This window comes from Peromyscus maniculatus, chromosome 5 (genome assembly GCF_049852395.1).
Source record: "Peromyscus maniculatus bairdii isolate BWxNUB_F1_BW_parent chromosome 5, HU_Pman_BW_mat_3.1, whole genome shotgun sequence".
NCBI lineage: Eukaryota > Metazoa > Chordata > Mammalia > Rodentia > Cricetidae > Peromyscus > Peromyscus maniculatus.
This window is the reverse complement of record NC_134856.1, coordinates 86,073,883-86,097,733: the sequence shown is the minus strand read 5'-3', so window position 1 is coordinate 86,097,733 and position 23,851 is coordinate 86,073,883. Positions and strand designations below refer to the sequence as shown.

At 43.9% G+C, this 23,851-nt stretch overlaps 1 protein-coding gene across 1 annotated transcript in view; it reads right to left on the bottom strand.

Annotated features, from left to right (window-relative positions):
* Itih5 (inter-alpha-trypsin inhibitor heavy chain 5) overlaps positions 1–20,399 on the bottom strand; it is a 93,248-nt gene extending 72,849 nt beyond the window's left edge. The window contains exons 1-2 of the mRNA XM_006984413.4: positions 20,200–20,399; positions 6,829–6,873 (exon numbers count right to left, since the gene is read on the bottom strand). Coding sequence (XP_006984475.3) covers positions 6,829–6,873; positions 20,200–20,379 — 225 coding nt within the window. The 5' untranslated portion in view covers positions 20,380–20,399. The remainder of the gene's footprint in view (positions 1–6,828; positions 6,874–20,199) is intronic.
* Between the last annotated feature and the right edge of the window lie 3,452 nt (positions 20,400–23,851).

Genomic DNA, 23,851 nt, shown 5'->3' with positions numbered 1-23,851 from the left:
TCCTTGTAGTAGATATTTCTGGTCCAGTACTATTTTTAAATAGTTAAAAAGTTTGTTCCTTTAGTAGTATAATATCGTGTTGATTGAGTCTTGATTTTGAGATAAATAATTGTGTTGTGTTTTAAATGTTCAGAAGCTATTGACAAGCAATGGCTGCCGGGAGATGGAGAATCAGCTTTCTTTAAGGGTGTGACCACTGGTAGAAGGCCATGATGGAAGGCCACATGTCCAAGAGTATCAGGGCAGCACAAATTTGACTTGATGGATTTAGAAGGAGGATGAGGGAGAGGAGGGCAAGGAAGGGAAGAAAAAGAAGAAGAGGAGGAAGAGGGTGCCACAAACTTACTTGGGTGGGTAGGGAAACTGGGTAGATATGGATGGAGTTGCAGGAAGGAGAATGAATATAATCAAAAATACATTGTATGAAATTCTAAAGAAAAAAGTTTAAATTACTAAAAATGCAATAAAATAAAATTGGGGTTAGAAATACGGCATAGAGTGAAGAGCACTCAAAGCTCTTCCAAAAACCCAAGTTTGGTTCCCAGAAACCATTACAAGGCAGCTTACAGCCACCTGTAACTCCAGATCCAAGGGGGCTGACACATCTCTTCTGGCACCAAGAGCACCCACACACATGTGTCATACACACACACACACACACACACACACACACACACACACACACACACACACATGAAAATACATCTTTAAAAGTAAATAAATGAAACATGAAAATCGGGACTAGAGAGATGGCTTAGTGGCTAAATGAACTTGCCACCAAGGCTGATAGCCCAAGTTCAGTCCCTGTGAAAAAAGAGAACTGACTCCTACAAGTTTTCCTCTGATCTTCATATGTGTGCCATAGCACATGTGTGTCCCCACGTACACCAAATAAATAAGTGAAATGTAATAAAAGTGAAACATCCAAAGAAGCCCAATAAAAGAGTTTATTTTCAGTCCTTTAGGCCTGAAATGAAGGCTATGGTGCAGCTGCGTTCCCAAAGCATGACTTCCAGAACACGAGCCATGGTTTACGAGCCCAAGGAGACAGCTTGGAAGAGTGTTAGACCTATTTTAGTTTTACAGCTTCTGCCCAGTTACTGTTTTCTCGGGAGTCCCTGCAGTCACCCCATAACTTTGCCTCTCTCTGCAGCAGTTCTGGCCTAGAATCTGTCAGAGTCAAGTGTGTGCATGAAACTGTTAGCAACTCCAGCTGCCATTTCTTATCACTGCTCCGACGGCGTGGTAAACACATCAGTGCACGGTGAACAGGAACCACAGCAATGGTGACTTCTCCGTCCCTCTCCCTCTCCTTCCTTTCCTCCCTCCCGTCCTCCCTTTCTTCTCTTTTCCACTCCCTAGATCTCAGCATAGAACCAACGTGGGGCTGGAAAAATGACTCAGTCATTAAAGTGCTTGCCACATAAACATGAGAACCTGACTCCCATCCCCAGAACCCGTGTTGAGAAAGCCTGGCTTGGCGGTGAGTGCTGATGATCTCAATGCTGAGGAGGCAGAGAAATGGGGATCCCCAGGCTTGCTGGCAGCCCACCCAGCTAAGTCAGTGAGCTCCAGGCCAGTGAGAAACTACCTCAAAACACCAGATGGGCATCTCCTGAGGAGCAACCCCTGAGACTGACCTCTGGCCTCCACACATATATGCACAAATTGGCATATGCACCCTGCCCCCAACTTATACATGCACCCACAGACACATATACATCTTTACATGTTAAAATGAAAACAACTTTAAAAATATTTGTGGACATGAAATGACTTTTCTGACTCTTGTTTTTGTTTGTTTGTTTGTTTGTTTTGTTTTGGGGGTATGTCTTGTTTTGTTTGTGGGGGGCATTGAGACAGGTTTCTCTGTGTAGCTTTGGAGCCTGTCATGGAACTCTTTAGTAGACCAAGCTGTCCTCAGACTCACAGAGATTCTCCTGCTTCTGCCTCTCAAGTGTTGGGATCAAAGGCGTGCGCCACCACCATCCACTGAATTTTCTGAGTCTTGAACAATTAAAAAGCAGTATACATCCATCAAAAATAAAATGTAATGAGCTAATATTTCTTAAGCACTCTTAGAGACTATATTTCATGAAGGTTTCAGAAGAACTATTCCAGCTGGCTACTTATCTCAAGGCTCTTGCAACTGTATTTGGAAGAAGGGGGGTGGGGGGGATACAAAGCGATGTAACAAAGCTATAGAAGAGAGACAGATGTACAGGTAATTTGAGAGGGGCAGGGAGAGAGATACACACTGACAAAAATGAAGAGATGCCATAGGGACCGTGACTGCCAGGCCTTCCAGAGTCCAGAAGAAAGATAAATGGCCCTGGGGTCAGCACAATGGGAGAGCTGCTCACAAGCATGGCGCCCTGGCTTCCGTACTCAGGTGCCACAGACACACAAAGGAATAAAACAACAGGAGAAAGATAGTTCACTGGCGTCTGCAAAGTGTGAAAGAAGGTTGTTGTTTTTTAAAAAACATAGATTTCAAAATTGTAGATGATGGAAGAGAATGAAAAGAATGTTCTAGACTGAGAATATAGTACAGTGATAAGTGTTTCCCTAGCATGCCTGGAGTCCTGGGTTAAACCATCAGTAAGGGAAAAAAAGAAAAGAAAAGAAAAGAAAAGAAAAGAAAAGAAAAGAAGAGAAGAGAAGAGAAGAGAAGAGAAAAGAAAAGAAAAGAAAGAAAAGAAAAGAAAAGAAAAGAAAAGAAAAGAAAGAAAAGAAAAGAAAAGAAAAGAAAAGAAAAGAAAAGAAAAGAAAAGAAAAGAAAAGAAAAGAAAAGAAAAGAAAAGAAGAGAAAAGAAAAGGGGCCCTTTCCAGGACTGGTGACTGCACCAGATTAATGAGGAAAAGGCCCAGTGAGACGCGCAAGGGGACGTAGGTGACAAGTGGGGGAATTAGTCAGGCCCTGACCACAGAAAGCAAACACAGAGCTTTGAATGGCAGAAGTGTCTGAAAATCTGTCATAAATGGGAGACCATAAAAGAGTTGTCTCAAATTTTCCCAATATAATTCTTCAAAATTCAACATGGTCACCATATTTATCTATAAATAATTATTTTGTTTGGAGATGTCAACTGGAAATTACAAAGCAAAAGAAAAACCTTCCTGTGACATCATATAATTTCTTCATTATTTTTTCCTCCAAAACCAACCCAGATGGAAAAGTAGTTTGAGGCAGGGCGTGTCTTAATTAGCTGCCTGAGGGACCAGAGGTTCGGGTATGACTCACGGGAGTCACTTAACATCAAGCCACCCAGAGGATGTCATGAATTACCCAAGTTGCCATCTGGAAATGTCGCTGTGGAATGTTTGTGACACAGCCCAGTTGCCAAAGCCCAATTCAGTCCCCTCTTCCTAGAAGATTATTAACCCTTTGGTGCTTGGTTCTGGACCAACCATTCTTTTCTTTCTTATTTTTTTTTAAATTTTTATTTAGTTATTTTTATTTCGTGTGTGTGTTTACCTACATGTATGCATGTAAACCATATACATGTCTAGTGCCCATAGAGGCCAGAAGAGGACATGAGATCCTCTAGAATTGGAATTACAGAGCACTGTGAGTGGCCATGTGTGTGCTGGGAGCAGAACCCAGGTTCTCTGGGAAAGCAGTCAGTGTTCCTAAACACTGTGGTATCTCTACAGCCCCCTGGCCTGACCACTATTTACAGTCACTAGGAGAAATACACTGTGAGCAGCTCCAGCAGCTCAAGCAGCTAACCTCACGCTCCCTTGTTGTATGGAAGAGAAGACTGGAATGGAGCAGGTGGCTGGATGTTAGGTCCATGGACCGTTATGCGACCTTAAGGTTTCTTCTCTTTGAGGAAAGCTGCGTAGTATAGCGTGTGTTGTCATGTGTTGTCTCTGCTGAAGCTTCTTTGGATGCTGCATTCACCACCTGGGGAAAATCACTCCCTCCCCCATTTGCAGGCAGACATGACACCCTGATTCACCTGTTCACATTCGTACAGTCTCCACAGCAATGCCTCCTTACGTTGGGATAAGAAGGAACATTAAGTGTAATTATCCCATCCAGAGGGAAATACCCATTCTGTGATCTTCTGAAAACGACACTCTGTGGTGGTTGGGATTGAGGATGGGGAGACAGACACAAGCGTGTACAGCATCCACAAGAGACCCATGGTCAGCGCCAAGCCACCCGCTGTCCTGACCATAATTTATATAGTGTTACATGAGGCCATCTTCATGCAAGTCAAATGCGCTTGGAGCACATTCCCCTCGGGGCTCCATGACCCTCCTCCTTCCCCAGCTCCCATCAGCCCCCTTCATTCCTCCAGCCACTTTCTACTTCCCTGTCATCTACACATAAAGGGCTTTATGTGTCTATAAGGTCTAGAACCCACAGGAGGGAGAGTGTAATAGTTCCCATAATATGATTCTCTCCACTTGTATCCATTTTCCTGCTGATGACATAACCTGATGCTCTGGCATTCGAGCCTGTGTTCCTGGAGAGACTCTTTCCCTCACTCTAGAGACAGCAGTGACTGCCCTGCCAGAACACCTTAATATGAAAACCACATTATCTAGGTTTTGATCATCCACCCTCCTGACCACTTCCTCTATCAAATATTCACACAGAAAACGAATTCTCTTTGCCCCAAACCACCCCAGAACCAGGCACTAGGCAATGAGGGACAGCTGTTACAGCCCAAAGCCTGCCAAAATGACTCCAAGTGTCCAGTCCTAAGCTTACTGGGCACATCCACCCGCTCAGCCATTCCTTCCCATGAAAATCCTAATAGATGCTCTGGGCTGTGCTCCACCATCCACCCCACCCACTGTTTCCTGACCGTCCCTGTGCTTCTGTGTGGGGGTTTGTATGCAGATCACAACTCCTGTTACCAGGGACATGTGAGTGTGCAGTTCTTCCTTCCCGTCAATCATTTCAGTGTTTGTATATCATACCACATTGAAGTGAAATAATTCCTGGCACAAACTTGAGAATACCTTCTATCAAAGTGTCACCAAGAAGGATCCCTGAGGTCAGAGGGTAAGTGACAGCAGTATATTGCTTTAAGAAAGCTAGTCAGTATTTTTTAAGCATGGTGGAAACTCAGATACAATGATATCTGTGATACTCAAAATGCAGTGTGTGTGTGTGTGTGTGTGTGTGTGTGTGTGTGTGTGTGTGCAAGGACTTCTATAAAAAGAGGAATCTAATTAGTTCTAAACATAACCAAGCATAACTCTGTGGTCCTGACAATGGTGGGAGAATTCTAGTTGTTGCTGCTCAGTTTCTGTTCATTAATTAAAACCTGGAACATTCTGAGCTGTCTATTTTCTATTCATTAATTATAATTTGGAACATACCGAGAACTACAGTGGTTGAGAGGTAGCTAGAGACTCCAGGCACAAGCAGAAGCCAGATCATGCAATCCCACATAAATAACTACATAAGCTACATTTAGAGTTGTGCCTTCTTGGTAGTACAGAGGTGCTGAAGACATGGCATATGCATTACACCTGGAAAAACTCTTTATAGGTAGAGTTCATGTTCAAAATGTGTAATAAATGAGAAAGTAAGACTTGAAAATTAGAAGAGGTTTCTAAGAAAATGGAAGAGATTATATAAATAGTGCAGGTGCCTGGGTCATGAAAACCTTTTCAACTGTTGGACATGGTAGCACACATCAGCAGTCCTCCATGCATTTGGGAGTAGATGCAGGAGGATCCGGATTCAAAGGACAGTCTTGGCTGCAGAGAGAGTCTCATGTATCCCAGAGGCCAGCCTGGGATACATGAGACCCCTTCTCAAAAAAAAAAAAAAAAAAAAAAGTCTTTTCAATTAACAAAATTTAAAGGCTATGAAACAAAAGACAAACATAGGAACCCAAAACATTTACAGGGCTAACTACACCAAAAACAAAATCAGTAAACTGATGGTGGGTTTCTGAGGGAATCTTCTATTTCTGAAGACAGATGATGCTGGTAGCGTGAGAATCCCTAAGAAGTTCACAATTAGGGGGATTAAAACTAATAGAAGGCAGAAGGGCAAAGACTCAATAAAAGCATGTCAGAGATTAGCTATTCCAGATGAACAACAGCCTATTTTCAGATGTTGAAAGCTGTTCAGAGTCTGGGAATGTCTTCACAGGCTCCATCATGCATGGAGAGTCCATCCGACTCTCATTACCCAATGCTCCAATCTACAAATGCTGCTCCCTTCCAAACAAAGGCCTTATTCCCGATTAAAGATATTATAAAAATAAACAAATACATAAGCTATATGTAGATTTTTGATTCTTAATACATGTACTTGAAGCTCCCTGTGTTATCTGTGTGTGTGTGTGTGTGTGTGTGTGTGTGTGTGTGTGTGTGTGTGTTGTGGGGGGGGGGTATGCACTCATGAGCACACAGGCCAAGGCCAGAGGAAGCCCTCAGGAATTCTGCTCTTCATTCCCTCTCAGTCCACTGATGCAGTGTCTCTCACTGAACTTGAGGTAGACTGACACCCAACAAGCTCTAGTGATCTTCCTGTCTCCACCTCACAGAGCACCATTGTAACAGGCGTGCATGCAGCCACATTAGGCTTTTTACATGGGTGCTGGGGATTTGAACTCGGGTCTCCATGCATGGGCAACAAGCACTCTTACCCACTGAGCCATCTTTCTAGTCTCTCCTTTAGGAGGGACATAGCCCCTTTGAGAAAACTTCTAAAGGAATCAGCTATACTGTTTCATGCTCGACTTCTCCTCTAAGGAGCACCGAGAGCTTTGGGGGAGCTGCCTCTAGACCCTAGTTCAAAGGGAGCAGAAGGATGAAGGACTTGAACGTGGTATCTGTGGATATACATACCAGCCTTTGCAACAGCCTGAGTTGCCTGGGGACCCTGAGCGCCACCTGGAAAGAGAAAAGAAATATGAAATAGGATTGTGAGGTATTGATAAATGAGTCATGTGAAGGTGCTAAAACCCATTCAGATTCACCACTAAGGATATCTAGCTTGAAAAGTAGTTCTGACTTTTTTTTTTTTAATCAGAGTGTTTTTCAGGCTGGAATTAGAATCTATCAGTCTTAGCCCTGCTTGACTCAAAACCCATGAGGTCCGACTACCTCATTATCTGGGTGTGCCTACATCTGTAATAGTGATGAGAACAGAGAGAGCCACAGGAAGCTTGCATTCTGCTTCGCTCAGTCTTTGGCTTGACATGAAATTCCTTGCTATTGTGTCCATTACATCATTGTAACACACACATTTGGCCTCCTTCTGGTGAGTTCCTATTCAATGCAAAACTCTAAGAAATCCAAACAACACCGAAGTTACCCTGAAATGCCTTGAAGATTTCTTTTCTGGAAGATTTCTTCTATTTTCTCATGGGTAAGAGTGGGTACAGAAAAATAATAAAAATTTCCTTTAAAAAATGCAGGGGCTGGAGAGATGTCTCAGTAATAAAGAGCTCTTCAAAGGACTCAAGTTCAATTCCCAGTACCCACATGGTGACTCACAACAGTCTATAACCTCAGTTACTGGAGATCCAACAGCCTCTCTGGTCTCCACAGGCACCAGGCATGAGTGTGGTATACATACAGACAGACAGGCAAAACATCCATAAACATAAAAATAAATAAATATTGCTGGGCTGTGGTGGTACACACCTTTAATTCCAGCACTCGGGAGGCAGAGCCAGGCAGATCTCTGTGAGTTCAAGGCCAGCCTGGTCTACAGAGTGAGATCCAGGACAGGCACCAAAACTACACAGAGAAACTTTGTCTTGAAAAAAAAAATCTTAAATTAATAAATAATTGAAAAATTAAAATCACAGTAATAATAAGCCAGTCCCTCTGGGCTTATTTAAAATTCTTTAAAAATTCTAGCTTCTTGCCGGGTGGTGGTGGCGCATGCCTTTGACTCGGGAGGCAGAAGCAGGCAGATCTCTGTGAGTTGAGGCCAGCCTGGGCTACAGAGTGAGCTCCAGGAAAGGTGCAAAACTACACAGAGAAACTCTGTCTTAAAAACCCAATAAATAGGGCTGGAGAGATGGTTCAGCCATTAAAGGCTAGGCTCACAACCAAAAAAAAAAAAAAAAACAAAAACAAAAAACCAATAAGTAAGTAAGTAAGTAAGTAAGTAAGTAAGTAAATAAATAAATAAACAAATTCTAGCTTCTCTTTGAATATCGCACACAGCAAACCTGTGTTTAAATAACAGAAACATAATAGTTATTGCTATGAGTCACAAATTTTCCTTTGGAAAATATGGAACAGATACTTACTTGAAAAGCCCAGGCTTTACACATTTAAAAATCTATTTTGTCTTTAATTATGTGCCTGCATCTCCATGTGTGCAGTAATGGACACGGGCCAGAGGCTCTGGGTTCTCCTAGAGCCGGAGAGCAGAACTCTGGTCCTCTGCAAGCGCAGGAAGCACTCTTAACCTCTGGGCCGTCTCTCCAGCCCCTGACTTTACACATTTTTAGATAGTTTTTTGAGATGTGATTTTTATACCATGAAATTCACTCGTTTTGTGCACAAGTAAAAGTGTCTTTCTCTGTAAGGACTGGGCAGCCGTCACCACAGTCAGAGCAGTTTGTATTAACTTTCTAAAAGGAGACTCTGGAGCCCGGGGAGATGAACTGGGGGTGAAGTGATGGCTGTGCAAGCTCGAGGACCTGAGCTCAGTTCCAATGCCCACACGGAAAGCCAGGGCAGCAGCACACAGCCCAGTACTGACGGGGACTGGGGCAGAGGACACACGGGATCCCTGGAGCACGGCTAGCCAGTCAGGAGAGACAGCAAGCCCCAGTTTCAGTGAGAGACTGTCTCAGAAAATAAGGTAGAGAGTGATGTGGAAGGAAACCTGATGGGGACTGTCCCCGTCCCCCCCTCCCCCCCCAACACACACGTGAGAGCACACACACAGACACACACTCACACACACACATACACAGACACACACAAAGACACACATACACACAAAAACACACATATACACACAGACACACAGGCACAGAGAGAGACATGTACATACACAGACACACACATACATACAGACATATACACACACAGACACACACACAGAGACACACAGACACACTCAGACACACTCAGACACTCACACAGACACACAAACACAGACACCCACACAGACACACAGATACACTCACACAGACACACAAACACACATATGCACACACAAACACACACACACACATACACACACTTTGCACACTCTGGTCATCACCTCACAATCACTCACCCCCAGCCCTTAGCAACCACTAAATTATTATTTTTTGTTTGTTTGTTTGTTTGTTGTTTTTCGAGACAGGGTTTCTCTGTTTAGCTTTGCGCCTTTCCTGGAACTCACTTGGTAGCCCAGGCTGGCCTCGAACTCACAGAGATCCACCTGGCTCTGCCTCCCGAGTGCTGGGATTAAAGGCGTGTGCCACCACCGCCGGGCTTAAATTATTTTATATGGTTTACCCCATTCTGATCAGTTTATATAAATGGAATTATACACCATTCATATTTTTGTATTTTGAATAATACAAATGAGTCTCAAGGCTCATCTACACTAGCAGACACTACTTTATTCCTTTTTATTGCTGAATAATATTCTATTGTGTAGGTATGCTAGATTTTGTTTATCTGTTTGTCACCTGACAGACATTCGAGTTATTGTTTCCCCTTGTCTGGTATGAATAATTCATAACTTGAATTAAAATTTAATTTTCACACACAGGCAATCTTTCCTGAGAATATAGAGATACATTTTTATTTTCCTATGAGTGGAAAATAAAATCATGTGTCATACAGTAAATTTTATTTTAAGAAACAGTAAAATTTTTCTAAAGTGAGTATACATTTATATTCCCACCTGTGTGTATGTCTTTCAGTTAAAAACTCTACCAACAGAAAAGTAAATAAGAGAGGAGAATAGTTGGAAAAACAAAATGTGTAGCTTTTAGAACAGTTGTTCATAGTTGGAGAGAGCCTAAAGTACTGGTTCTCAACCTGTGGGTTGCAACCCTTTGGGGGTTCCAATGATCCTTTCACAGGGGTCGCCTAAGACCATTGGAAAACACAGATATTTACATTACAATTCATAACAGCAGCAAAATTACAGTTATGAAGTGGCAATGAAATTATTTTTATGGTTGATCACCACAATATGAGGCGTTTAATACACGACATGTGTTAAAGGGTCACAGCATTAGGAAGGTCAAGAGCCACTGACATAAAGTATCCACTAGAAGTAGTTTAGTTAAATACACCACTGTCACCCAGGGACCAGAGAGACAGCTATTGGCAAAGCATTTGCCACCCAAGCGCACGGACCTGAGTTTGACCCCAGAACCTACATAAGAACCCAGGTGTGGTGGCATCCTTATGATCCTGGTATTGGGGAAATCTGGGGCTCACTGGCCATGGGGAGACAGAAATAGGAAGATCGCGGGGCTCATGGGCTAGCCAATCTGGCCTTAAGAATTCCAACATAGAGGCAGTGGTGGTGCACGCCTTTAATCCCAGCACTCGGGAGGCAGAGGCAGGTGGATCTCTGTGAGTTCAAGGCCACCCTGGTCTACAGAGCGAGTTCTAGGACAGGTTCCAAAGCTACACAGAGAAACCCTGTCTGGAAAAAAACAAAAACAAAAAAAAAAAAAAGATTTGTTGCCAGGCGTTGATGGCGCATGCCTTTAATCCCAGCACTCGGGAGGCAGAGACAGGAGGATCTCTGTGAGTTCGAGGCCAGCCTGGGCTACCAAGTGAGCTCCAGGAAAGGCGCAAAGCTACACAGAGAAATCCTGTCTCGAAAAACCAAAAAAAAAAAAAAAAAAAAAAAAAGAATTCCAACATAGTCTTAAGGTCCCACTGAGAGACCCTGTCCCAAAATCCAAGACAGATGGACATCTTCTAAAAAATGCCACCCTAGGTTGACCGCTGACCTCCACATGCACACAAGAGCACAAACACCCACATATAAACATGCACACACACTACCCTAATACACACAAACCTACACACATACCTCACTACAAACATACACACATACTCCCATACATACAAACACATACACACACAAAAACATCCGCACATGCACCCATACACATGATGATAAATAAATATTAAAAATAACAAAGTAAGTCTATATTTATTGACCAGCAGATATATTACTGGGCTTCAATATTGTTCATTACATATGTTTCTAGCTGCTCTCTGCCAGAAAGATCACCTGCTGTGGACAGATCGGGCCATAGGGACAAGCTCTGGCCAATACGTTATGGATGTTAAGTAACATTCACTTCTGGGCCAAGTATAAATTACAGATATTTACTTTCTCAGAGCTGCCTGCTCCCTCTGGGACAGTAATTAGTCATGTCAGGGGTGGAGGCAGTTCTCCCAAGTTCACAAATGACCGCATGTGCATACCTGTTCCACTGCCAGCCCACAAGAATGTATAAGCAAGAAGAAAATATGTGTTACTTAAGACATTCATATATGGAGTTGGCATCAATCATATCCTGCTATATTCTGCCGCCCATACTCATCAAAGTTTGGGGAATTGGGGAGTATTTTGTTTTGTTTTTTGATTGTTTGGTTTTTCAAGTCAGGGTTTCTCTGTGTAGTGCTGGCTGTCCTGGAACTCACTCTGCAGACCAGGCTGGCCTCAAACTCAGAGATCCACCTGCCTCTGCCTACCCCAAGTGATGGGATTAAAGGCGTGTGCCACCACAGCCTGGCTTCATCAAACATTTTAAAACACTAACCCTGGGAACAAAACTACATTTAACATGATTATGTGTTCATATATATTTTATTATTAAGAAATTTTCTATTCATTTTACAAACCAACCACAGATTCCCTCTCCCTCCTCCCACCCCCCCAGACTTCCCCCTCATCCCATTCCCCATTCCTACCTCTTCCCATGGGGAGTCAGCAGAGCCTGATACACTCAGTTGAGGGAGGTCCAAACACCTCCCCCTGTACCAAGGCTGTGTAAAGTGTCCCACCATAGGCACCAGGCTTCAAAAATCCCACTCATGCCCTAGGGATGGGTCCTGATCCCACTGCCAAGGGGCCCCTTAAACAGGTCAATCTACACAACTGTCTCACCTATACAGAGGGCCTAGTCCAGTCCCATGAAGGCTCCACAGCTATTGGTCCACAGTTATGCAGAATGGACACTGAAGTGCTAATGGTTATTGCTTGGGGATGGTTGAATTCTTTGTATTTGCATTTTTCTTTCTTTGGTTTTTGACAAATTAGCAAATACTACTTCCATATCAGAAAAACAATAGATATACTTCCATTTTAAAAACTAAAAGTAGGTTTGTCAAGATTGCTTAGAGGGGTAAAGGCACTTGCTGCTGAGCCCAGTGACCTGAGTTTAGTCTCTAGATCCCACACAATTGTCACAGAGAACCAACTCCCACAAGTTGTCCTATACATACATGTGCCACAGCATGTTCACACATGCATGCACACGCACGCACGCACGCACAAATAAACATTTAAAATTTTAACCAAAAGTTTAATGGAAGTTGCTTCATCCCCATCCTCTCTTACCCCTGATCATGTGACCACTGCACAACCTCCTGTTCAATAGAAGATGAGAAACTCCGGGACTTGGGATAGTACCAGCCACCTCCACGTGGGGACAAGATCTCCTTCAGGAGAAATCTGCTTCTAAAGAGGGGAAGATGAACAAGGGACCAAAGCACCATCACAGTAAGGACCAGGGTGAGGGCTTTACCAGTTTCCAGTTCACCGTGGGTCTTGCCCCCACTAAAATTGTGGAATGGGCTGGGGAGCACTTCAGAGAAGAGCTCCCAGAAGGCAGCCCAGCCTCGCTCAGGCATTAAGCTCTCTGCTTCATCTAAAGTGTGTTCTTTGAAGTCGCCTTTGCAAAATAGGTTTTCCAGCAAAACAAGCAAGCTTGAAGGAAAACTAGCGAAGCTGCTTTTTCATTTTGGAGATGACTATCTAGCATCTCAGGGGATCGCCATGGCAATACTTCAGTTCAAGTTTAAACTCAAACTGACCCAGAACTGAATCTTACTGGTACGGGCAGATGACTGGTGCCAGCCAGGACAGGAAGTGGAAATGACACTGTTGTCACCATCATTGTCTGCAATTAGAAGTTTTGATTCTTTTTGTTGTTTGAGGGTTTTTTTTTTCTCCATTATCTTCAAAGAACCAGGGAGTGGGAATTATGGACAGAAAAGTAAGGGTCTTCCAGAGCTAAGGCAATGACCATAAATAGTAGCCTAGGAGCTTCCAACGACTTCTTTGTGACTCCAAACCAGACCTAAGAGATGGCTCAAGTGGGATCAGTCAGTTCCAGCAAGTAGAGTATTTCACTTCAACATCAGAACACAGAATGTCCAGACTACAACATTTATTAGGACGTGTAAGCCATGGGCCAATGAGACGGCTCACTGGGTAAAGTTACCTGCCGGCAAGTCTGAAGACCTGTGTTCTAGCCCTGGCACTGGACACAGAGGAAAGAGAGAGCCAACTCCCACAAGTTGTCCTCTGACCTCCACACACATGATGTGGCACAGGAGCAACCACACACACACACACACACACACACACACACAAAATAGATAGACAGATAAACAAATATAAGTTTCTAAAAAGTCTTAGAATCTCTCCCATCAAAGCCCATATTATATAGTGAACAAGTGAAAGAGGAGAGAAGGAAAGAGAATAAAAAAAGGAAGGAAGGGGGAGAGGGAGGGAGGGAGGAAGCCATGAACACATAAGAACAAACACAGTACAGGTACATGGTATAAGCTGCAAGAAAAACTGAGAAAAGTCAAGTTCACTACACCCTTGAGTAGTGGGAGGCTTTAGGGTATCACATTATGGCTGGAACTAGCTATATAGAGTGGGATGGAAAGGAAGAACAACTGGAAAGAGAATTGGGTTCCCCAGAGGAAGCATGCTCAGAAGCCATCAGCTGCATGATGTCCCTGCCCCTTTGACTCCTGTGGACCTGGCAGTGGTCACCAACAGGAACTCAAAAAGCAGGCAAAGCTTTCCTTCATATTTGCTCACAGCAAACTACATCAGGACTGCAGTTTAGAGTCTCTGCGCCTACTCTATCACATATTAGTGGAAATATATGTTTGAAACAAAGTCTTTTAAAATCGCAGGTGCTGCTCTCCATTTCTCCCAGGATCTACCTCAGTGTTGAATCATGCTTCAGAAAGGAATAGAGAAAAGAGGTTGAGATATTCCTCCATGAGTGCCTGCTCTGATTTGGATTTGGGGTGTCCTTCACACTATGTGTTAGGCATGGTCTCCAGCTTGTGCCTATTGAAATGAAGTGGAAGTTTAGCAGATGGGGCCCAGTGGGAAGGCTTTGGGACATGGCGGAGGCTGGAAAGAGGATGTGGGAAGCTGGCTTCTCATTCTTTCCCTTTTACTTCCCAGTCACGATGTAAGTGCATTTGCTCTACCTGTGTCTCTGTACTGTACTGTCTCACACATGTTTCAAAGCAATAGGGCCAATTCACCAATGGATCAGAACCCCTGGAAAACACCAACGATGACAAGCCCTTTCTCTTCACAGGTTGATTATCTGGTATCTGTTAAAGCATCGCAGAACTGACTAGCATCGTCCATCAGTAGGAAAGTATGTGAGACAGGAGAGGAGATGCCTGGAACATCTCTGTTTCCTGCCCTGGATGCTTGAGTGACCCAGAATGTCTGGTACAGATCATGAGGGCGAGTTCACATCCTCTACTCTCCCCTTTGAGCTCTATCCCAAGGTTCCTGAATCTAGGTCCCATGACACATGGGAGAGATGCTTCATTAAAGCTAGCCTCAGCAAGCACCTTGAGCATACTAAAGTCATCCTTCCTAGTGGGGCAAGGACAAGAAAATGATCCACCCACCAGCCCCGTTTTTCTGAGTGCCTTTAGTGCCTTTAGGACACTGAAAGTGAGACCAGTCAACAGCAACCACTGCCTTAGAGATCTGCCATAGAACCTGAAATAAAATTGAAGCCGGGTATTGGAAAGTCACTTGACGTTACATTTATCCCTGGTTGAGCGCAGTGAGTCTGAGTCTGGAAGGGTCGGGGCCTGAAAAAGAGAAGGAGAGAAGGAGAGAGGGAGAGAGGGAGAGAGAGAGAGAGAGAGAGAGAGAGAGAGAGAGAGAGAGAGAGAGAGAGAGAAAAGAATCACCTGTAACTCTAGTTCCAGAGCACACAAAGTAAAACTAACTAAATCTTAAAACATTAAAAAAAATAAAAATAAAATCAGACATTGTACTGAGGAACAATACACACAGTTGTCCTTTGGCCTCCATACACATGTACATATAGCAACATGTACACCTACATACATTTGTACATACATATACATCCACAGAAGATGGGGGGAGGGAGGAGAAAAGAATGAGCTGTTTAGGACACACCCATCTTCCCAGCTCCCTAAAACTTTTGGGGCATCCTGTGCCTCTTTCTTCTAAACCATCCTTGGACGCAACAGCTGTGCTGGCATTGCTGACTGAATTCAGACTGCACATTAAACAAAAATTCTTCACATCTGAGCACCCACAATTTTGAGAAAATACTAGTTAGGAACACAAGTCACATACATTTCATCACCCAGCCTCAGGCAGCCCCCACCCTTCCTTTCTGCCCTCAAGACATGAGAGATGGCTGATTTGGGAGTGAGCACATCTCTGGAACATCTCCTACAACATCTCTTCCCCATTCAGTCCTACAGTTCCATCTCAGAAACCACACCCCGTACATAAGGGAGGCATTATGGCGAGGCCTGCAGCCTGCAGCTCTTGTACTGGCTTCACTTATTAGAAAGTTAAAAGAAATAGCTGTCTGTATTCAACTGTGAAGATATGGTAATGGGTGCAACTTTATGAGGAGTTTACTATTTGGGAAGCTTGGACATGGATCACCAGGATGGACATTTAGGACCAGCATGTGCTGAGCAGAATCTGTGTCAGAAGCATTAGACAAAATTATCAGTCTGGAAGTTTCATTGAGAGTCCTAGCTTTGGGACTCAGCACTCCTGAGCTTTGTGATTTGCATGTATATGCCCAAGAGCCCACCTCCTCATGGATGGCCTCCCCTGGATGGCAGTCCTTTGTAGATCAGCTTCACTGAGACCTTGGTGTGGCATCTGTGGATTTAACCACACACACACACACACACACACACACACACACACACACACACACACAATCTTACTGTTTACTCTATGCAAATGCTTTGCCTGGGGTTGGCTCCATACTCATAAAACCCACAGCAGCATAGAATGAATGTATTTATTACTGTTTAAAATATTTATTACTGGGCTGGTAAAATGGCTTTGCAGAGTTTGATCCCCGGAAGAAAATTGATATATGCAAGTTTTCTTCTGATACAAACACACACACACACACACACACACACACACACACAGATGCACAAATAAGTATGAAAATAAACAAATAAAATGTTTATTGTGGATGTTATAGTTGTTATTATTATTATGTGGTGCTAGGAATCAAACACAGCCTTGGCAATATGAGGTAAGCACTGTTTCATATCATATTATTTAGACACTGATAGAGGTTTGAGAAGCCTTTCTTATAACAAGCCCTGAAAGCTGGTCATTTAGGGTGAGTGTCCTGTTGACAAATTGTGTACTTGTTACACATATACTACTTTAGCATCTCATTTGTAGTCATAATTTCATATTCTTTCTCTTAAAGGCATCCTTCAGAATAACTTCTCTCCTCAAACACAGATCCACCTCTGTCTGTGAGCTAAGAACTATTAACAACCCTCTGCAGACATGGTGAAAAAATGAAATTCAGAGAGGTTAAGCTACTTGCGCAAGAATACCCAACCAGGAAGTAGTGGGGCCCAGATTTGAACCCCACATAGCCTGGCTCCACTTGGAATATTTTTAACCATAACACTTCATTGTCTGTTTTTTTTGTTTTTTGTTTTTTGTTTTTTTTTTAGATTTATTTATTATGTATACAGCATGTTTGCTTTCAGGCCAGAAGAGGGCGCCAGATCTCATTACAGATGGTTGTGAACCACCATGTGGTTGCTGGGAATTGAACTCAGGACCTCAGTGCTCTTAACCACTGAGCCATCTCTCCAGCCCGCCTGTTTTTGTTTTAAATAAAGCTCCTGGCATTTGGAGAGATTTCGTACACTCAGTAACTGATATTATTTTTTATTTAAAACTGCCTTTGTAATAACTTTATCCTTATTTTCAAAAACCATATAAACTTAAGACAAAAGGTGAATAAATCAGCAGATAGAAGCAGACTGATTTCATGTAACTTCCCTTCCAATACTAATTCCCTGGCATATTCTTCTTTTAATGTTTTATTACAATTATTTATTTACTCTGTGGGGTGGGGGGCATGCCAAACTTGTAGGGGTCAGAGGACAAATTGCAGGAGTCAGTTCTCTCTTTCTACCACGTGGGTCCTGGAGACTGAACTCAGGTCACCAAGCTCGGTGACAAGAACTTTTACCCACTAAGGCCTCTCCCTGCCAGGGCAGCTTCTTTTAAAGTAGCCTTACTCAAACTATGGTCCCCCTGACACCTGCCCCATCCCTTCCCATAGGGCAACACTGATGGGCAGGAAGCCACTTTTCTGAAATTCAACTTCCCAAGTACACAGAGACGGTTGGAAACCACTGATTTTAGTGGCCACTCCACTGTGAAGGGTCATATAATTGACAGATGCAGTGGAGGGTGGGGTTGGAGGACACTACATCTATAGTGAAACTAGTATTTTTTTTCTAGTTACAGGTAAATGAGCAGACCTGCTATGAAAGTTGATATACATGCTCAGTTGCATTACAATTTACATCAAATTTATATACGTGTGTGTGTGTGTGTGTGTGTGTGTGTGTGTGTGTGTGTGTGGTGTGTAATTCATTGTATGTGTGTGAAAGGGTGACATTCCTCAGGCACTGCCCATCAGTTTTTAAGATAGGGTCACCAGCCTGGAACTTGCTGAGCAAGTTAGACTGTCTGGCCACAAGTCCCAAGGATCTGCCTGTGTCCACCTCCCTGTGGCGAGGATTACAAGTTGGCCACCATGCCTGTCTCTGTTTGTTTGTCTGTTATGTGGGGTTTGGGGATTGAACTCAGGTCCTCATGCTCGTAAGTAAGCTTTGTTCTGGCCCAGCTATCTCCCCAGATCCCTCATTACATTTACACACTAACTTTACACACAGCTCCAAAGTTATAATTAAGACTAGAACAATGACTACGTTCTTAGATTCTGTTCTAAGAGTTTACTCTATCAATTCTTCAGAGGCTTTCAGTTCTTGGGATGGAACCCAGAGGCCTCATTCATCCCAAGCAAGCGTTCTACCACTGGGCCACATCCTCAGCCTATGCCTGTCTCTTATACTCAGCAACACACACACACACACACACACACACACACACACACACACTTTAAAATACAGTATGAATAGAATGTAGAAGTCCAAATTTCCATAGCAGTTAATTTTATTTTACTTTTGTCTGATTTAGTCATTTTCAAGAAAAATGTTGCCATGGACTGAAGACAACAGGAAATCACCAAAATGAGCCAAATCCATGTTTTTCTAAGAAAGAAACTTTGGAAAGTGTTAAGCTCAGTTGCAGTTGTGGAGATGACATGGCTTGACTCCATCTCGAGTCCTCAGAAAGACTCTTTGTTTCAGCTCTTCCCACACTCCTTTCCCCTTACACCCTCTCAAAGTTTCGAGATCTTTACCCTGAATTCCTTCCCTTAGCAATTCCAGTGTACAGGCCTTCCAACAGAAGCTGTGTCAAGTGCCAACCCTACCGGCAGCTTGGGATTCAAATCTAGGCAGCCAACTATAAACCACTAAAATATCTCCCATTTATGGAGTGCCTACTGGATACCAGGTCCTTAACACAAGCTAGTTAAACCCTTACTAGTATGCGCAAAAGAAATTGCAAACCGGACATGATGCACACCTGTAATTCCAGCATTTGGAAGATTCAGGCTGGAAGACTGTGAGTTCAAAGCTAGCCTGTGCTATTAGCAAGTGCCAGGCCAGCCCTAAGCTCCATAGAACAGCATGCCTTGGAGAGAAAAAACTTGCATTCAAAACTAGAGTTTGCTCAGGCCACACAGCTGTAAGTGGCAGAGTGGGGACCAGCCTCTCTCTGGACCGAAAGACGACAGTTTTCCTGTACCACCACAAAAGCTCTTGCCTGGCTACTCTTGACAGTCCCTAAAGGGAACCCCACATCTCCCACTTTACAGATAAACACCTTCTTATATTGGACACCTCATGAAAATAACCACTGATGAGGGAGTGGATTCAATCTTCCAGGTCCAATCTTCCAAACAAAGGCTGGGAAGAAATGTGCCAGCTTATGACTTCCTCATCCCGTGAAAACACGCTTTGAACTAAACAGATCATCTTTTAAATGATTGAGTCGACATCAAAATTCACTTCATCTGAGACAGTCCCTTCTTCTACAGGATCTTCTCAGAGAATGTTAGGGGGATTCTGTTTGATAGTTTTCATAGAACTTTTCCAGTTTTATGAAACTTTTCTATAGAACTTTTCTGACCTGGACTGAACCTTTTCATTGGCAGGTTGTGGTCACCTGTGAGGTTAAACTGATTAAAACACAACGCCGACAGGTGCCTAGACTACCTGAGCTGTTGTTGTTCTTGATGCTGGCTTGAACTAATCACAATTGGTAAGAACTGGAGGGAAAAAATGAGTTCTTCCATGTTTAGGTGGAGAGAGTTGAGGTTTCCAGGAGTTTATGACTTTTGTTCAGCTCTTTTCTCCCTGGATGAGCACTAACAGCTAACCACCTCACAAGTCTAAGACGGAAACTTGCAATGAACTGCTGGGCAGGAGTCTGTCTCAGAAATTTGCAAGGACGGATAGGAATCTGGTAGACAGTGGGAGCCAACAAGAACACTTGATTCTGCAGGACTTTGAAGTTCCGTGCACAACTCTGCGGCAAACTGGTATGGGGCAGGCGCTAAGAATCACTCAGAAGAAGCACAAGTGACCAAAAGATGAGAAGGAAAGCTCCCCTGCTGACGACTGGGAAAAGGGATGGTGCAGACCAGAGGGTGATGATGCCTCCCGTACTTGCATCCCACGGGTCAATTCCAGCCTGTCCAGAAGCCTCAAGGCCAGGGAGACGGAGGGAAGGGACAGAGCCGCGGTTCCCACAGCTCTCCTACTTACTTGCTCCGAGGCGTCATTCCAGCTCCGCGCCTCTTCCTGGGACTCCGAGAAGAGGGGCAGCCCCAGGCACAGCCCCAGCAGCAGGAGCATGGCGAGGCCGGAGGGCGCGACAGCTCTGGGACAGGGAGGTATTTTCAGGGTGCTGAAGGAGCTGCAGCAGCTGAAAGACACACGCTCCATCCAGCCCCGCCTCCACCGAAGTCCCGCCCATCAAGGTCTCCGCCCCCTTCATGCCCTCCAGGCCAGTCTGAGTCCAGTCTCCCGCAACACTAGTACCCTAGGCCACGCCTCCTCGTCCCTTTCGAACCCCCTTACCCCCAGTCCCTGGTTCCTCCTACTACTCACCATGTGATCCCTGACTCCTAGTTTTGCCTCCCCTGGGCTCCACAATTGTCCGCAGGCCAGCTTCCTGCAGGCACCACCTCCAGGCCCGCCTCCAGCTCTAGAGTAGCTAATGAGTCCCCACGGTCTCAGAAGGAAAGGGCTCCAGACCTGCCCTAGCTGTGTGCACAGCCAGGCAATCTCTGCTTTGCCCCGCTTGAACGGTCTTGTCCTCCCGTCCTGCATGCAGTGAATAGACTCCTCTTAGGTCAAGTCTTTTCCTCTGCCAGCAGCTGCCAGCACCATCACCCCCAACTCTTCCTTCCCTGCTTTCCTTCGCTTTATGGACTTGCTTAACCCTTGTTGCCAAGAGATGGAGGATCAGCACACCAGGCTCATCTGAGGCCTAAAGTTGACAGGACCCCGACCTTACTCTTGGTATCCGGCCCCCAATGCTTAGAGTCACGAGTAAGGGATGTCAACTGTTGCCTACGGCACACAAGCTGCATTGTCCCTTTTAATGCCATTCTAGTATTGGGGAACAGAAAAGAGAGGCAGAATTAGACCTGTGTGGATGTTAGCCCAGAAATGAAGGTTATATATCTTGATTACAAATTGTTGCTTCTGTTCTTGTCTTGCCAGGAAGGACCACTGCCTATGCCTGACCTTTTAGAACCTAGGGGAAGTCTTCTCACCCTGTACATGTCTAATGCAGCTGGGCTAATGTGCTTAGGCCATCTTGCAAAAGGTAATTGCTACAAAGACTTACTCTTTGTCTCTGGCAATTCCATCTAAATAGATAAGGTGAAGAATGGGCTTCTGTGGCCAAAAACAGGGAAGTGGCTCCCCTCACCTGGCATCATATGTCCTGTGGAACATTGGACAACCAATAATAATCATGAAATCTACAGAAACATGGAGAGTGTTGGCAGTATCGTGGTGCCAGGGGTTGGGTCGGGGAATCAGATCACAGAACTGCATCAGCACAACAGATTGTAGCTAGGTCAAAGCACACAGGAATACACTTAACAACAACAACAGAGGCAACAGTGTGTATTCTGTTTTAAGCTGCTACTCCTTAAAACATCCCACTTACCCTTAGAGCAATGTTGCTTGTTCAGCAGAGAAATTAAGAGCAGTTCAAGCAAGCAAACTTGCTGCTACTGTGAAATAAATAAAAGGAAGATCCTTGTCATTAACGTTAATCGTTTAATTAGCCTAATCACCCAGCAATTTAAAAAGCAGCAACCAGCAGGAAGAAAGCAGGCACTGTTTCAACACAGAGAACACACAGAAACCTGGTAACAAACAACTTGTTTACACCCCCGCCGCCGTTCTCACTAAGGAAGAAAACCAGATCCCTGGCAATCACTTCCACTCTTCCCCAAGGGAGGAATGCCTCTCTGAACAGAGAGTTCACATGGCAATGGACAAAATCAGGTTACTGGAGAGGGGAGGGTAACGGTTGCTGTTATTTGGGGGCTAGAACAGACCTCCATCTTCTTCCCCTCTCACACTCCTTTTATCCTGCCCTGCTAGGCAGGATCATACTCAACTTTCCACCCTTCTATGTTTTACCTTTTATCAGATGTTCACTAGCTGAGTTTCTCAGCAGCAACATGAAGAAGTGTATTTTTCTTTCTTTAGACTGCCGTTTCTTCCTCTTCCCTGAACTCGGCTACTGACACAGTACCTGGTTTACGTTTTAGTCAGTTTCTGGATGTGATCAGTTCTTTGAAGACAAGCATGTTTTACAACTTTTAGCACTGTGCTAAATGCAGCTATCACTGAAACAATCTATTTATGAGTGGAATGAGACATAAGACACCTGGGGTAGATGGGTGGGGCAGGGTGCTAGAGGAGGAGAGGGCTGGGCTGCAGTCCACATTTGCCCTCTAGCTAGCTACATGCCTTGGTAGAAGTTCTGAACTGTCTGTTACAGGGCCTCAGCTCATAATGGTCCACTTACAACCCATTGACTTTATAGTGGACCAAAGCAATGCACATCTGAGAGAGACCTTACTATGAGTTTGGGGATTTGTTTTCTCCCCCCCCCCCCCCGCCCCGACCAGAAATATTAGTTGCTATGCTATTCCATGATACAGGACAGCTTCTCTTCATCTACAGATTCAGAGCAACCAGGCAACTATGTGCATATACAACCAACACTCTAGTAGGTATGTCCAACCTATAGCTGAGGATGGCTATGAATGTAGCCCAACATAAAAGTGTAAGCTTAGTTAAAACATTATGAAATATCTTTTTGATTTTTAAGACCCAATCGAATGGCTCATGAACATGAATTTTGAAAATGACTGTGTTTCAGTGCAAAAGACTGGATACACGGCTCGAGTATGGTACATTGGAAGTATTTTGGGATATTGTATTTTGTGTTTAGTATACCATTGTGTCAACAAAATACCATCTATATGTGTGTGTGAGATACTCAATGCTTCATTATAAAATAGATGCTTGATTAGATGATTTTGCAGACTATAGGCTAATGGAAGTGTTATAAGCATGTTCGTGATAGGATAGGCCGTCATGGTCAATATTAGGCATATTAAATGAACTTTCATGTAAACGATATTTTCAACTCGCTATAGGTGTATCAGGAGGTAACCTCATTTTAAAAGGATCACCCACATTTGTAATTTGTAATATTCTATTGCTCTATGTCACACCTGGGCCTCTGGGGGATGTTTGTAGGTATAATAAAAATAAGACCCAGTGAAATTTTCCAAGACAGTTGACAGATGTTGGCTTCATGCATAAGAATTGGGGGCATTGAACCGCCCCTCAAATGAGGCATATTTGAATGAGGGCTAAGGTGTCCCCACACATATATGTTCTCTAATACTATGAAAGAAAAACAGAAACAAGGGTAAGGAAAGAGGCCAACAGAGGGGAGGAAAGGGCAAAGGAGATGAAGAAGGTGTGAGGGTATGAGATGGTAAATGGTGAAACTATGATACACTTGAAATAAACTGTCTTTTTGAAATCCATCACCATGCACAATAAATATACACCAATAAAAAGAATAAATGGAATCTAAATTAGAAGCTATGAAGATGGTAAAAAGCTTTCTGTGAACTTTGAGGATCCAAGTCCGAATACCCAGCACCCATGTAAAAATCCAGAAACAATCACATGGTTACTTGTAGTCCCAGTGCTTTTGGAGGCAAAGGCAGAGAATCATTGCGGGCTCAGTGACTGCCAGCATCACTCCATGTGTGGAGAGTCCTGTTTTCACCCATTTTTCTGCCATTACACCTTTTTTTCACTCCCAACTCTTATTTCTTCAAGGACCCTCTATTCAAATTCTACTCGA